Raw genomic sequence first — 14,869 nt, 5'->3', positions numbered from 1 at the left:
CAGCTGCACCGTGGGACAGCCTCTGCTGCGCCGCGGGACAGCCTCCGCTGCACCGTGGGAAGGTATCCGCCGTCCAGCGACACAGCCCCCACTGCACCGCGGGACAGCGTCCGCTGCAACGTGGGATATCATCAGCTGCGCCACGAGACAGCCTCCGCTGCACCGTGGGAGTTGTAACCACCATTGTTATACCGCATATATTCTTGCTTACGTATTTCTTGTAAATCAGACGGAAGTTTGGTTTCCTCGTTTCATCAAAAAACAATTGCCAGTTATACTTCGTGCTCCACGATTTTAGAATCCCTCTGGTAAGAATTTCTGTACACTTAGGTACAAGGAACAAGACTGCCAATAAATACATAAGTGATTGTAAAACCAGAGGGGCTGTTTATTTTGCAGAATATTCCTACTATATACGGCCCGTACTCAGATCGTGGTAAATTTTCTTAGGGTCAGTTCTTTCACTGATCAGGTTTGTGTGGGAGGAGTGTTAGTAAATGCTTGGAGCCAGAAGGTATATTTGGATACTAATTGTGCTTCTTTCCTTCTACAGCTACGTTGGTCTCGGAGGGAAATCCAAACATCTTTCAATTAATTGATCCCTCTGTATGTGTGTTTGTACCATTCAGAGGGGTACATTGGTGGGAAGAATTCTTCTTCTACACTACGGGGTCAACCAGTGAAGAGGAATTCTGACAGTCTTCTTCCCTATCGAGATTCTATTTCTTCCTCTCTCGCTGCACTTGGTTGGCTACCCTTTCATTGCCAAATTAAATTTCACTTCCTTAGCCTTGTCTTCAAATCCCTCTATGGACTTGCTCCTAGTTACCTTGCTGTACTTTATCCTACTATATTCTATCTTGCTCTCTCCGGTCTTCCTCACTCTTTAGACTTGTGGTTCTCCGTCTTCCGTGTGCCCAGTCTCGTTTACGATCCTTTCACCTTCTTGCTCCCTTTCACTGGAACGCTCTTCCACTTTTTCTTTGTTCTATCACGGTTTACTCTCTCCTTCGTGCTTCCTTGAAAACCTACCTTCTTCAACATCCCCTAATGATTGCTACCTGGATTCGATTGTTCAACTACTCACCATTTTTATTGTACCATATCTTGTTTTTAAAATGTTCAGCAATTTGCCTTAAGGCGCTTTATAAAATACAAATAAAATAAAAAATAATTATAAAATACAAATCTCCAGGTGGTTCAACCATACTACCTCCAACCTCCTGCCATCTCTTCCTCAGCTATTCCAGTTCAACGGTTTAGGAGGACGAAGGGTTGCTCAGTTCTCCTATCCAGCCTGACCACGGCTTCTAATGGAGTGGCTGCTTAAAAGAGTTGTAGTAATCAATCCGTAAGCTAATAGCTGGCAGATAGTGATGGGTCTATTTCCTTCAGTATGAAACATAAAATTAGCAGTTTAACTTGCCACTGCATGACTCAGGACCGCTAAGATTTAGCCAAGACGCTTGCTCTCTGGGATGGTATCCAACTGAATGGGGACAGGCAAGGTTTGTGCTGTCCCATGTGTTTCTATCACTTACACTGTTAGCAGCATGTCCGTGTTTAGGTGGAGAATTAGTAGTGAAAGGGTTTTTTAAGGAATGGCATAGCCAAGATCCCTCAGACGGTCTTGCACCATTCATTTTTCAAAGAATTTGCCAGTGATTTCTTGGATTTGCTGACTAGGTTGCTAAAAGGACAAAATTGTCCACCAAAGGTTAATGGAAGTAAGGTTGTATGCATATCTTACACCAACATTATAATGTATCACCGTACATTTGCAGAAATAAAAAGAACTATGCTGGCACTACAAAAATATGTGGATGATAATGGACTTGTTATAAATTATGACAAGACTAAATTACTGGTATATACATATAAGAAATTAACTGTCCCAAATCTGTTGTTCACAGAGAATTACATTGAACAAGTGCATGAGTATACATATTTGGGTATTCAACTATCAACTAAAGGCGATAATGTGGATTTGATTACTATAAAACGAGGAAGGCGTTGACTCCTACTGCAATGATTGCAAAATGCACTAGAGAGTACTCTGGCCTCAGTTTTTATGGAACCTTGACACTTTACAAAACTTCTGTTCAACACTGCTCTATGGTCTTGATGCCTTGTGTCTACGTTACCTCTCTTGGCTAAAGATCATACAAGTCACGTTTTGGCATAATATCCTAGGTCTTGCTCCAACTGTCCCTATAGAGGTAATAAGGCTGGAATTAGGCCTGCTTTCTCTTCCATCTCAGGCAATTAAGTGACACTGTGCATTATTTATAAAAGTAAGATCAAATTCTGAATGTACACTACTATCCCTATTAGAGGACAAATATGGTATGGAACAACAGGACACCTTTGAGAAGTTAGTCCAACAAACTTTTGATGTAATAGATTGGAAGCCAATTTTGAACAGTGATTATTAGACCTTATAAAAAAAGCTTTGTGGCGAAATTAGAAAAATTGGACTGGTCTAACAACTACACACATTTAGCTAAATTAAAAAGTTACAAGGAATTGCATATAGAGTCCCACGGAGGTATCTGAGGATATGTTCGTCACCAGGCTTGCAGAGGTTTATTTTACTGTTAGGAATGAATACACCTCCATTATTGGCTTATGTTGGGCCTGAACTGGGGATTATAAAAGCAGATAAAATATGTTGGGTGTGCAGAATGGTAGGTACATTTGAAAGAGCTCAGCATGTTTTAAGCAAGTGCTGTAAAAACGGCTCATTATAGATGACTATGCTGGGAAGGTGTGCATGACTATGATGGCATCATTTTGGGGAAATTACTTAAATACCACCAATAAGTCTTGCCACATTGCAAGTTATAAAGTCTGGATGAGGATTCAGAAGTTTACAAAGTTTCAGACTGATTGTGGTATGAAATAATATTTAAGGTCATGTTATCTTTGGTTAAATAAGTAAGCTTTTGAGAAGCGCTGTTTGTCAAGGGCTGTCTACGGCTGGACCCGCTGCCCTGCTGAGGATTGCTGCCTGTTGTGCCTTCCTGCTGCATTCTTCTCGTGACTTTAAAGGAAAAGAGAACAGAAACAAACAAGGGACTGCTTTCTGCTTTTTTTTTTTTTTTTTCCCTCGAGCCCCGTGGCTCCACCCTTCTATCCCATAATCCATTTAACCCTGCAAACCCGCGCTTTATGCGCGCGCGCTTTTTGAGAAGCGCTGTTTGTCAAGGGCTGTCTACGGCTGGACCCGCTGCCCTGCTGAGGATTGCTGCTGTTGTGCCTTCCTGCTGCATTCTTCTCGTGACTTTAAAGGGTATGGACTTTGTTGCTGATACGATCTATGCAAGCTGGAAATAGACTGTTTGGCGTTTTTTCTGATGCAACCTTTCTCTCTTCCTAGAAAAGAGAACAGAAACAAACAAGGGACTGCTTTCTGCTTTTTTTTTTTTTTTTTTTTCCTCGAGCCCCGTGGCTCCACCCTTCTATCCCATAATCCATTTAACCCTGCAAACCCGCGCTTTATGCGCGCGCGCTTTTTGAGAAGCGCTGTTTGTCAAGGGCTGTCTACGGCTGTCCACGGGTGTTGAGGGCGTTGCGGGCACACTGCCCCATTTACCTTAACTTTTTTTTTTTATTATTTTTTTTTTTTATTTGTTCTCTTTTTCCCAAGTTTTGTACAAATTCACTATGTTTACTCATTTGCAATCCCTTAAAGTAGGCATGCCTGACGACTCCGTAATTGCTGCTAATTTGACAAACTCTGTGTTGAATAATTTCAGTGCGCTTCGCAGGCTGCAGCCACTACCTGCTCCCCTATTACAATTACAACAGAGACCCTCTGATAATTTTTCAATGCCAATCCTTGACTCAATTGTCATGGAACGCAACCACATTCGTACATCCTCTTGTCAATCCACAACCCCAGTGCACGGTACGTTTGGATCTCGCCAACATATGACGCATGTTCCGTGCCGTGCTGCTGGCCATCGCCAATGGGCAGCTGGGTCTCCAATAGCTCCAATGCCACAACTTGTGTCTGACTCGACTTTGCTTGCTGCTGATACTCATCGTATCAAACCGCATGTGCTCCCAGCAATCCCTACTCTAGATACTATTTACGAATGCTTCACTCCTGTAAATAAGGAGACTAGCTCTTCTTATACTAATCCACCTCAGTCTCCAATTTCCGTGGCAAGCATCCATGATTCAGTTCAGCCACATGAAATCTCAACTATCAGTAATGTTCCAAGTGATACTTCCCTCTATGCGCATCCGACCCCGCGTGCACAGCCTCAACCCTCTTCGCCGGCCTCAGCGACTATTTCCCTACCCACTATGCTTGAAATCACGCTTGCTGCATTAAATACAACTGTGTTAAGCCTTTATAAACTGTTTGAACGCCTGGATGATAAAATTTCTACCCAATCGCAGCAGATTGACACTATGTATGATTGGATAATTTCCCTAAATTCGAAGCCAAATGCTAATGTATCCCCTTTTCAAGCTCCTTTTCATCCTGCCTCTACTCAGCTGAGACCTTTTCCAACTGTCCCCTCATTTGAGGAAATCATTCGCCCCATTGAGGCTGATCCTGCCAACGAAGCCATTGTGGTTAGTGATTCTTCTTGGGAGAACATTTCCTCGTCTCAAGAAAAACTTCCCCCTGTGATCCCCGAGTCGGTGTCAATTGAGACTACACAACCTACTCTGCCTATTAGTAACCCTCCCGTGTCTTGTCCCGACGTCGTTCAGGAGCCTTTAAAAGGCAAACGGCAAAGAAAAAAGAAAGTGCCACTTAGGCAATCTCTTATCAAAAAATCTAAAAACATGCTTGCCCCCAAGCTTCCGAAGAACTCCATCGCCTCTTTCTTTAAACCTCCATCTTCAAGTTGCCCTCAGGCTCCACCCATCATTCAACCTAAGCCAGCGTGCCAAATTGATAAGAGTGGCCCCAGTGGCAGTTTACCTTCCCTTAACAACCTTCATTACTCTCCTTTACATAATCTAATTAATACCCTGGAACTTTCGGTGCCCCCTGCATGTTCAGAGGTTGCCTCTTCCTCCACAACCTTGTTGCCTGCTCTGATCAACTCTGGTCCCATACCCTGCCTTGACACCTCATCTACTGCAAAAATTACTCTCATCAAAAATGCTATTGATGAATATCTCTCCCTGAAAAATCAGTCTACTTCTCCTATTTCTGCTTCTTCTCAGCCTACTGTTGCGGCTCCCCAGGCCCCAAACAACAATCCCTTCAGAACGACGCCTATAGGCGTGATGCCACCTCCGCCAGTTTCCTTGCTACCTTCTGTCCCAGTTCAACATCAAGCCCCTAATAACACGCCGTGTGGCTCTACTTTACAGAATCCTGATTTGATGACCTCCCAGCTTAAATCTTTAATGAACACCTTTTTGGACACCCACGGTGCTTCATATATTGGTGCTTCCAATAACAATGCGCTTGCCACTACTCACGCCCAAACTGACCTACGCCCTGGCTCTTCTCTACCTGTCTCCCATCACTCAACTGTTGAGGTGCCCCCTGCATGTTCAGAGGTTGCCTCTTCCTCCACAACCTTGTTGCCTGCTCTGATCAACTCTAGTCCCATACCCTGCCTTGACACCTCATCTATTGCAAAAATTACTCTCATCAAAAATGTTATTGATGAATATCTCTCCCTGAAAAATCAGTCTATTTCTTCTACTTCTGCTTCTACTCAGCCTACTGTTGTGGCTCCCCAGGCTCCAAACAACAATCCCTTCAGAACGGCGCCTATAGGCGTGATGCCACCTCCGCCAGTTTCCTTGTTACCTACTGTCCCAGTTCAACATCAAGCTCCTAATAACATGCCGTGTGACTCTACTTTTCAGAATCCTGATTTGATGACCTCCCAGCTTAAATCTTTAATGAACACCTTTTTGGAAACCCACGGTGCTTCATATATTGGGGCTTCCAATAACAATGCGCTTGCCACTACTCATGCCCAAAGTGATCTACGCCCTGGCTCTTCTCTACCTGTCTCCCATCACTCAACTGTACCACAGGACCTATCCCGAATTTTTCCCACTTCCCATCCCTGGTCTGTCACTATTCCTGCACCGCCAACGTTGAATTATCCCCCCTTTCCTCGCCCTGCCTCTTTGCACCCCTCCAAAAATATGAATCTCAGCAAAGCTCTTCCTAAAACTTTATCTCAAAATTCCAATTCACGTGCCCCAAACGGCTATTCATTAATTATGAAATGTCGTGGTGGCTCCCACCCATTGTATAATCTCAATAGGCAGTGTGTTTTAAATATTCTGAATGATGTTGATACTTTGGAACACATTTCGTCAACTGATATTGACCTGGTGGAATTTATTGCTGATGTTGACTTCACCATTGTCCGTCTATGGATTCCTTCAGCTACTGTGGCGAAATTGCTTTGGAATGCTAAGCTGATATTGTTTGAGATGGGATTTCTCATCTCTCAGGACCCTGACCGATCACAATCTTTGTTCTCTCCTACAAATCTATCTGCTGCTGATTCAGGTAAATCCCTCCAAACCACACGAGTATACCAATCTTCCAAAAAGGGCTGTCATAATTTATAACTTCAAGCTGCTCCGGATCATCGTTTCTTTTCACTAGGTTGTTGGAATACCAGAGGCCATGTTCATCTACAACATGCTATTGATGTGTTTACTCACTCTTATGATATACTGGCTTTTCAGGAAACATGGTTTCTAACCCCTCCTGTTTGGGACAACTATGCAACTGCACTTATTTCGGCTGTGAGAGGCGAGAGAGGCCGTCCAATGTCGGGCCTCCTGGTAGCAGTTAAACAATCTGCTGATTTAGAAATAGTCCCATGGTGTGCTTTCGACATCTATATTCAATTAGTTAGAGTAATTGGATGTGGAGGTAATATGGCCATCTTTAACATATACCGGAACCCGGCAAAACTGTCTCTAAATTCATTTCTCAGAGAACTCTCCTACATGCTTGAAATAGTTTCTCAGGCATCTGATGTCACTGCCATTCTTCTCCTTGGCGATCTTAATCTCGATTGCTTTAACCCCACATCTCAATCTACTGCTCAGGAGGTTTCGACTTGGACTACCTTTATGTCTCATAATAACTTCATGATGATTAACGGAGCTGTGCCTGGGGATCTTCCTGCTTCAACAACTTGGTGCCGGGATTCAAGCTCCAGTACAATTGATTACATATATACTGACGCAAATTTGTTTGACAAAATCACTTCACTAAACATCACTTCAGTTATACAGTGACCACAAGTTTCTGACATTACATTTCCTAAGACCTCTGGCTATAGTGCCTTCTTATACTAGAAGGTCCGTTCAACATCTTGTTATCAATTCCACTGGCAATCGCATCACGCTGTCCTCTAGAATGTTTTGGACGCTAAAACAATCACTTGATCCATCTATGGCTTCCAATTCTAATTCTAAGATTGAATATACACACCTTCTACAACAATTCCAGAATAATATTCTTATCTCTAAACAGAGGTCGATTACTCATTTACACTCTTTTGATCATGATTTACATCATAGAAGGATAAGTTATAGGCAGGAACGCAAATTTCTGCTTTCCTTGTCTTCAAGCTCTCGGTTTACCCTCGCAAGGCAGGCAAAAACCCACTATAACAACTGGGTCCGTGGGCATAGAGCCTTGCTATTCCAACAAGACAGTGAGCGAATGCTGAATACTTTAGCTACAAAGAATTCTGCAGGTACTTGGAAACTACTTAAGCATAAACATTGTAATCAACAATTAGAGGCACAAGCCAATGGAGTGCAAGAGGCGCAATGGGTCCAACACTTCTCTATATTATATTTCGATCCAGCGTTCAGTATGTTTAAATATCAAATGCAGTCCACCTCGCATTGGTCTCTGAATTGTGAATTGGAAACAATTATTCACTATATAAAATTGGCTAAAAGCTCGAGAGCTGCAGGACCCGATGGTATCAGCAATTTAATGCTCAAATCTAACATAAACCATTGGGCCAAAATTCTCTTTTTGTTATTTCAAAACATTCTGACCACTCGAACTCTCCCTTCTTCATGGCACACGTCCATTCTTGTGCCAATTTACAAAAAGGGAGACCGTTCACTTCCTGCGAATTATCGCCCCATTGCGCTCCTTGACTCTCCAAGTAAGATTTTTGCAAAGTTTCTGTTGCTGGAGTTTTCGGCATGGACATTAACCCACTTCCATCGTAATCCTTTTCAGCCAGGCTTCGTTGCAGGAATGAGCACAGCTGTTAATTTGTTTCTTTTAAACTCTATTAAATCTCTGTGTCACATTCAAAAACAACAGATCTACTTTGCTTTCGTGGACCTGCATTCTGCATTTGACTCAATTTCTAGAGTCAAACTTATGTCTAAACTAATTCATGACAAATGTCCCCCCTCTATTACCGACCTCATTTATCATTTTCATTCTGCCACTACGGTTCAGGTTAGATTGACATTGAATGGTCTACTCTCCCACCCGATTCCCACCTCACGTGGCCTTAAACAAGGCTGTTTGCTGGCGGCAGCCATTTTCAATTACTATATCCAAGACATCAAATATACCTTCGAACCTATTCAATCAGATTCTCCGAAAATTAATGGTATTCCCATAAAAGCATTGTTTTATGCTGATGATATTGTCCTCATCTCAAAGACCCCCAATGGTTTACAAAAACTTTTATCAGCATTAGACCTCTATGTCGCAGAGAACGATTTAAAAATTAACTCCTCAAAGACTGAAGTCTTGATGTTCAACCCACATTCTGGCCTTCACACTCGCAAACATTGGTTGATTGATAATAACACTTCTCTGTCTTTGGTTTCGTCGTATACCTATTTAGGTATTATTTTCGAAGCCTCACTCCATCCACTGAAACATATTGCTCAAATAGAAGTTAAATTACTAACAGCGATATCACAATCACGGATTCTCCTTGCAAAATTTGGAAAATTCTCCATGATCCCGGCTTTAACATTTTGGAACATGAAAGTTATTCCCACAGTTTTGTATGGCTTGGAAGCTGGACCTCCTATACCATCTACTACTCTTGATAAATGGGAGGGCAAATTTTGGAAGCATGTACTGCATCTGCCCCAGTGTATCCCCATTTCATGGTTGCGTTATGAATTGGGTCTCTCTTCACTATCTGCACACCTTAACTGGAAACAATGTTCTTTTTTCAGAAAATGTTTAATATCATCTAAGATAGACAATCTACTTAAGGTATTGTCGAACTACATCTTTACGACAGATCATGTCTTTATCCAAAGATGGCTGTCAGCAGTATATAAGATCTTAGCAGAGGCAGATATTTCACTCGAAACTCTTCTGCAAAATCCGGATAAGGCTAAATTAAAAATCCATCAGACCTCCTGGATTGTGAACCATCAGAAATGTCTTACTTATAAACACGCCTCGAGCTTTCGCTTTCCACCACATAAAAGAGGCATTACACAATCATATTTATCAAGAGCTCCTTCTTCGAAATATAGAAATTTAATTCTCCGTTTCCGGCTACATATATGGGAAACAAGAGATCTCCTTTGTACGCGCCAGTTTATAGGACCACTTCAAAATTTTTGTCGGTTCTGTCAAAAAACCAAAACTCCAGAAACCTAAGCACATTTAATCACTACATGTCCTAGCTTGTTTGGTCAGCGACAACTGCATTTTCATAAATATTGCCCTAGATTTGCAATGTATGATTCGGATGCTTGTTGGGACCGCATTTTTGGCTCGTCAGACTTGAAAATCCAGATAGCCACTGTAAATTTTCTTCTTTCCTTAAATTTAGATCAGGGTAAACTCATGAATACATGATTGAATATTTTTATTCGAATTGAGTATGATAAAAATTTTAGATACAGTGTCCTTTTCTTCGATGATATTCTGGTCATTTGTGAATACTAGAGTGCTTTATACTTATTGTATTTACTGGTTGTACATTTTGAATGATCTTCTGAGAAATGACATTAAGTTGTTTTTACATTATTTTAATTCATTATGTTCAGATTGTGCTGTTATGTCATGTTAATTGAAAAGTTGTAACAAAAAAAATGCAACTAAATCAATAAAAAAATAAAAATAATAAGTTGACGATAAAGGCTTGTTGCTGTTGCTATTTTTAGAATGGTGTAGGAAGTCTTTGAATGTTAGTTATATTATATTGGAATGATTAATAATTATTACAATACTGTATAAATGTTGATGAAATTGTGAATTGTTGATCATTTATTTTGAATTGTGAAAAGTAAGTGTGAACTATAACACAAGAAGGAGAATCTGTGGTTTTTAAAACTCATAAAAAAGGCCAAAGATTAGAAGGGGATTGAAGAATAGCATAAGGACGGAGAATACCTGGTGAGGAATGCGCCCCAAAAGGAGCATTTCATGGTAGCATCTTCTGTGAGCTGCTCATCCTCGCATCCCAAATAATAACTGCTAGTCCATCCCAATCACTTGAACCAAGTGACTTCTCTCCAAGATAAACAGACCGCTCCCCCCTGCACCTCAAGACCACGTACCCCTGACTATGACACCTCAAATCACTCATCCTCATCGGTTTTCACTTAGTAAAAGCTGCTTTACGTTGAAACGTTATACTCATACAGAGGCAGAGGACTGTAGGACTGGATTTCTCTAGACCAGATGCAAAAAAAAAGTTTCTTTCTTTGACTCCCTAAAATTACATTGCTAGTACTACTAGAAGTCAGAAATAAAGCTATGTTGCAACTCTCGCTTAATGGGGAGGGAGACCCAATGCTCAAAGTGCGTTCCTGACTTCAATTTCTAAAAATAAAATAGTTTCCTAAAAAGAGAATCAATATTCAAAGCATTAGAACCTGCCAAAACGTGATTACCTACACACAGTATCACTTTATTTCCCCATCAAGAAGTTGCAAGAGTGAAACAAATGCTGAGGACCTACAACAATGTGTAATCGGGTATAAGAAGCACTGTTATCTTTGAGTACAGAGAAAGGAACTTTTCATCACCAAGAGCCGACTGTGTGATTTGTTCATCATCACAGGTAATTAAGCACAAAGCTGAACACAAACTCTCGCATACCTGCCTTTGCAGTTTGGGCTTTATATGGGTTTACAATAGCAAAAGGTACCCAACTTTTTGACCATTCTATTAGAAGCGGTTTCGAGACCCTTTCTACTATACTACTTACAAGTTAAGGATAGACTGGTGCAGGCCCTTCTGGAATTCAGACTTGCAAAGAAATTTACCTTTGCTTGAATAATAGAAAAACAAGAGATTAAATACTAGTCCTGATCTCACCTTACAAGTCACAGTTCCGCTCACTTGCCACATATCGGTGGCGTCCTTCGTGTCGTACTGCATGGACTTCACTTTTTCTGTGACGCAAACCTTAACCTCTGCTTTGCCTTTGAATTTACTGGTCTTCCATGATGGCTGCTTCCGAATTGGATTTGTGGAGGAATCGGACACGTTCTCTAGGAGCCCGTTGAAGTTTGTATCCAGGGGTGTTCCGAAGGGACACGCATGCATGATCAGAAGGGGAAGTTGCTGCAGTTTTGCAGCAAGTTCAGCTTCGTTTTTCTGGCCAGAGTTCATGAAAGCCATGAGTCCTGATAAGAGAGAGAAGGCTTCGGAAATTCCATGGATACTGATGAGCGCCGGCTGGGGCTTCAAGGACTGTTCAACCAGTGGGAGGCAGGCATAGATCAGGTCACCCTTCTGAATGGAAATGACCGGCCAGATGCTCCCTTCTCCAACCGGAACTGTGTGAACAGACGTTTTGTTGATCTTAGAGCAGCTGTCTCTGTGCTCAACAAAGTTCTTATCAGGTTCTGTCAATCCAAGTTCAACAAGCAACGCATTCATAAAGTTTAGGTCTTCTGGAAGTTTCACGTAGCTGGCGCCGTTGAAGGATTTTGCCCTTTTCTCCACAGTTGGAAACCGCCTGAAAAAGAAACATATTTTACTAATAAATCTCAGTGATTACAATTTTTATTTATTGTGCATTATCAGACTCATGCCAACGTGAGGCTACTTCTGATGGCCTTTTTTTTTTTTCTTTTTTTTTTTTAAAACTCACCTAGCGGGAACCTTGTGAGGAAAAGATGGGAGAAAAAAAACAGACGCGAGTAGGACGGGATTTTAATTCTAAAGCTAGGATCTTCAGACTTTGGCCCGCCATATGTTGTGGCCTAATCTCCCACCCGTCTAGGCTTCCAAAGCAGGTGGTAGATCTGTTAGACCTCTTACTCCATGTCTTTGTAACATCCTTCCCCTGTCATTGTGGGAAATTAACAAGAGGAAACTGAAACCGAGTCTCTTCATCAAGTACTTTCAGATCAACCTTTGAGAGCACGTATGCAAGACTTGTGGCCCTGCAGATGTTTTGGACTACAACTCACATCAGCTCCTTAGGAAGTGGTGAAGGACTGTGCGAGTTGCAGTACAACACTTCTGAAGGGCTATAAATTATGCATGCATGTCCTAGAACAATGTTACACTCGCTGCATCCATGCCAGGAAGTCAGACAATGGTATGGGATCATCTATGCCATAGTTCCACACATCTGGAGAGCCATAGGTTGCAGACCATTGCTGTAAGGCCTGGAGTTAGTGGGACAGGGAACGCCCGAGCAGGATGCTTGAGTCATTCTCCATCGATTGGCTGTCAGTTCCTCCATCAATGCCAAATACCCAGTGATCCAGATTTACAGAGACCTAATCAATGAAGATTAGATTCTGAGACAATGTGTCTCTGGCAGAAGAAGCTCTGTCGTGTAAGTTAAGATCTCAAGGCAACTAACAGCATTCAATAATGGCGTTACAAACATCCAACGCGGCTAAGGTTAGGCTACCTCCAATGTCTGACAGACATAGAAGCCAACTATCTTTCAAGCTGGAGAAGTGCTCCTCAAAGGGAAAAGAGGATGTAACTCCCAACACGGCCCCTCCACCTTCATGGGGCAACACTTGTTCTTGTGAACAAGGAACGTATCATTTCTTAATAGGTGTACATTGATGTGTAACAACTGGAAACCCTAAGAATCATACAGCTCTGCTAAAAACGCTGCCAACCAAATATTTCCCATACACCTTGGATTACTGCAAGGTTTCCAGCTTTGAGACAACATAAAGGGGTCAAAAAGAAAGCAGAACCATTTTTAAGAGGATGTAAAAGAAGGTTCTCAACCAAGATTTAAAATGAGGATCCCAAACTCTCTATTTCAAGCACATGTTTCCCAATAAGACCCACAACACTGGTGCATACAAAGAAATAACGATGCCACAGGATTGCCATCAGACAGGATTATGAATAAGGGTTGCCAATCAGACTTTGTAAAACTGACCAGCAGACAAGACATCACCACAAAACAGTATATGCAGGGAATTGGTACTACTCACCTCAGGATCGATTGCAAATAATAACCACGGACCACAACCCCATAGCCGTATCCCCACCCTATTTCACACATGTATCACCCACCCACCCCTTACATGCACATTCCACCATTATTTCAGCCGCCAATCCGCCAGCACTTTAACTGACAGGTACCCACCATCCGTCAATATCACACTACTCACAACAAGCACTGAGGAGGTGAAGAAATGGCAGCGGAGGAGAGGAAAAGAAAGATTGCAGTGTATACGATGACCCATTGAGGGAATCTGATGTAGTCAACGGTAGACTTTGTAATTAGAATATATAGATTCTAATACGGACTTCCCCACCTGACCCACATTGTGTGATCCTGGCCACATGACATTTGCTCCCCATATACCAGTCTCTGCAAAACACGAGAGTACTTAGAGGTGCAGTGAAAAACAGCATAAAGTGCCACACGTTTAGAAAAAAAAACAGTAGTGGTAAGTGGGTAGATACAGACCAGCAGTGAAATTGTCGGCTTCGAAAACAGAAGATTAAGTTTCTAATCGAGGCTTTCTCCTTTGATCAAAACTGTTTGACCTTGGGCATATCACTGAACAATAGTACGGTCTACTGGATAAATCAGTGTGTGGATTTTAATGATGGTGCTCGCTTCTCCGTCGTTATGAATTTACGGGATCTCAGTCGTATGGAGGCAAAATTAATATCTTGAGCAGTGTCACCACCTCTGTCTGTCTGTAGTTCAGAGCAGAGATCTACACAGCACAGACAGAAAATGTGAACTGGACCTTCCACTCGTCACAGGATTTCTGTCGCTTAGTGGGGTCTCCAGGACAACAGGCGGAAAGGTTTGCTCATCTCCCTTCCTACCTTTTAAGGTTTCCAATAAACGGCCTGATGGGCCGACGCGATGACATCTTATGCAGTGGTCTCTCCGTTTCCTTTATGCATTCACCCTTCCCCTCTCAACCTTATGATGGGAGTTCAAACGGGGCTCTGGTGATATCAGTCGCCCCGTTTAGACCCTGAACGGTACAGGTTTCTGCTTCAGAGATTCCTGGCTTGTGTTCCGGAATGGCATTGCCCTCAGAGGGGCCCAGTCCCGTTATTCAATTCCCACCTACATGAGGTGGTCAGTCTGGAATTTGAATATGTTATGTGTGAGAAGAACCTTATAATGGGAGTGCGCAACCTCTCGTTTGATATTAGGTGGCAATGTAAATGGGGAAACCAAAAGAATGTGTGCTGCAGTAATGAGGTGATCGGGGAACTTCTCACAAATGCCCATACATAGTAAAGTGAAACGGAGGAGTCACCTCATATTCTGCGCTCACTGGGCCATAGAAGAGTATTAGACCAGTTTAGTTGGTACATGCCATCCGGCTTGATTGAATGTAGCGTACATATTATGATATTCTCATAAAGTCCTGAGCAGCACGTGACCACACGGAAATTATTGAAGCAGTTTTCCGCAAAATGACACCTCATTAG

At 42.2% G+C, this 14,869-nt stretch overlaps 1 protein-coding gene across 1 annotated transcript in view; it reads right to left on the bottom strand.

The window, feature by feature from the left end:
- The window catches only part of AP5M1 (adaptor related protein complex 5 subunit mu 1), a 100,595-nt gene that overhangs the window by 79,631 nt on the left and 6,095 nt on the right, over window positions 1-14,869 (bottom strand). The window contains exon 2 of the mRNA XM_069638077.1: window positions 11,294-11,939. Within this exon, the coding sequence (XP_069494178.1) occupies window positions 11,294-11,939 (646 nt within the window). The remainder of the gene's footprint in view (window positions 1-11,293; window positions 11,940-14,869) is intronic.

Source organism: Ambystoma mexicanum, chromosome 14, assembly GCF_040938575.1.
Source record: "Ambystoma mexicanum isolate Mex_15411 chromosome 14, UKY_AmexF1_1, whole genome shotgun sequence".
Taxonomy (NCBI): Eukaryota; Metazoa; Chordata; class Amphibia; order Caudata; family Ambystomatidae; genus Ambystoma; species Ambystoma mexicanum.
This window is presented reverse-complemented; position numbering and strand designations above follow the sequence as displayed.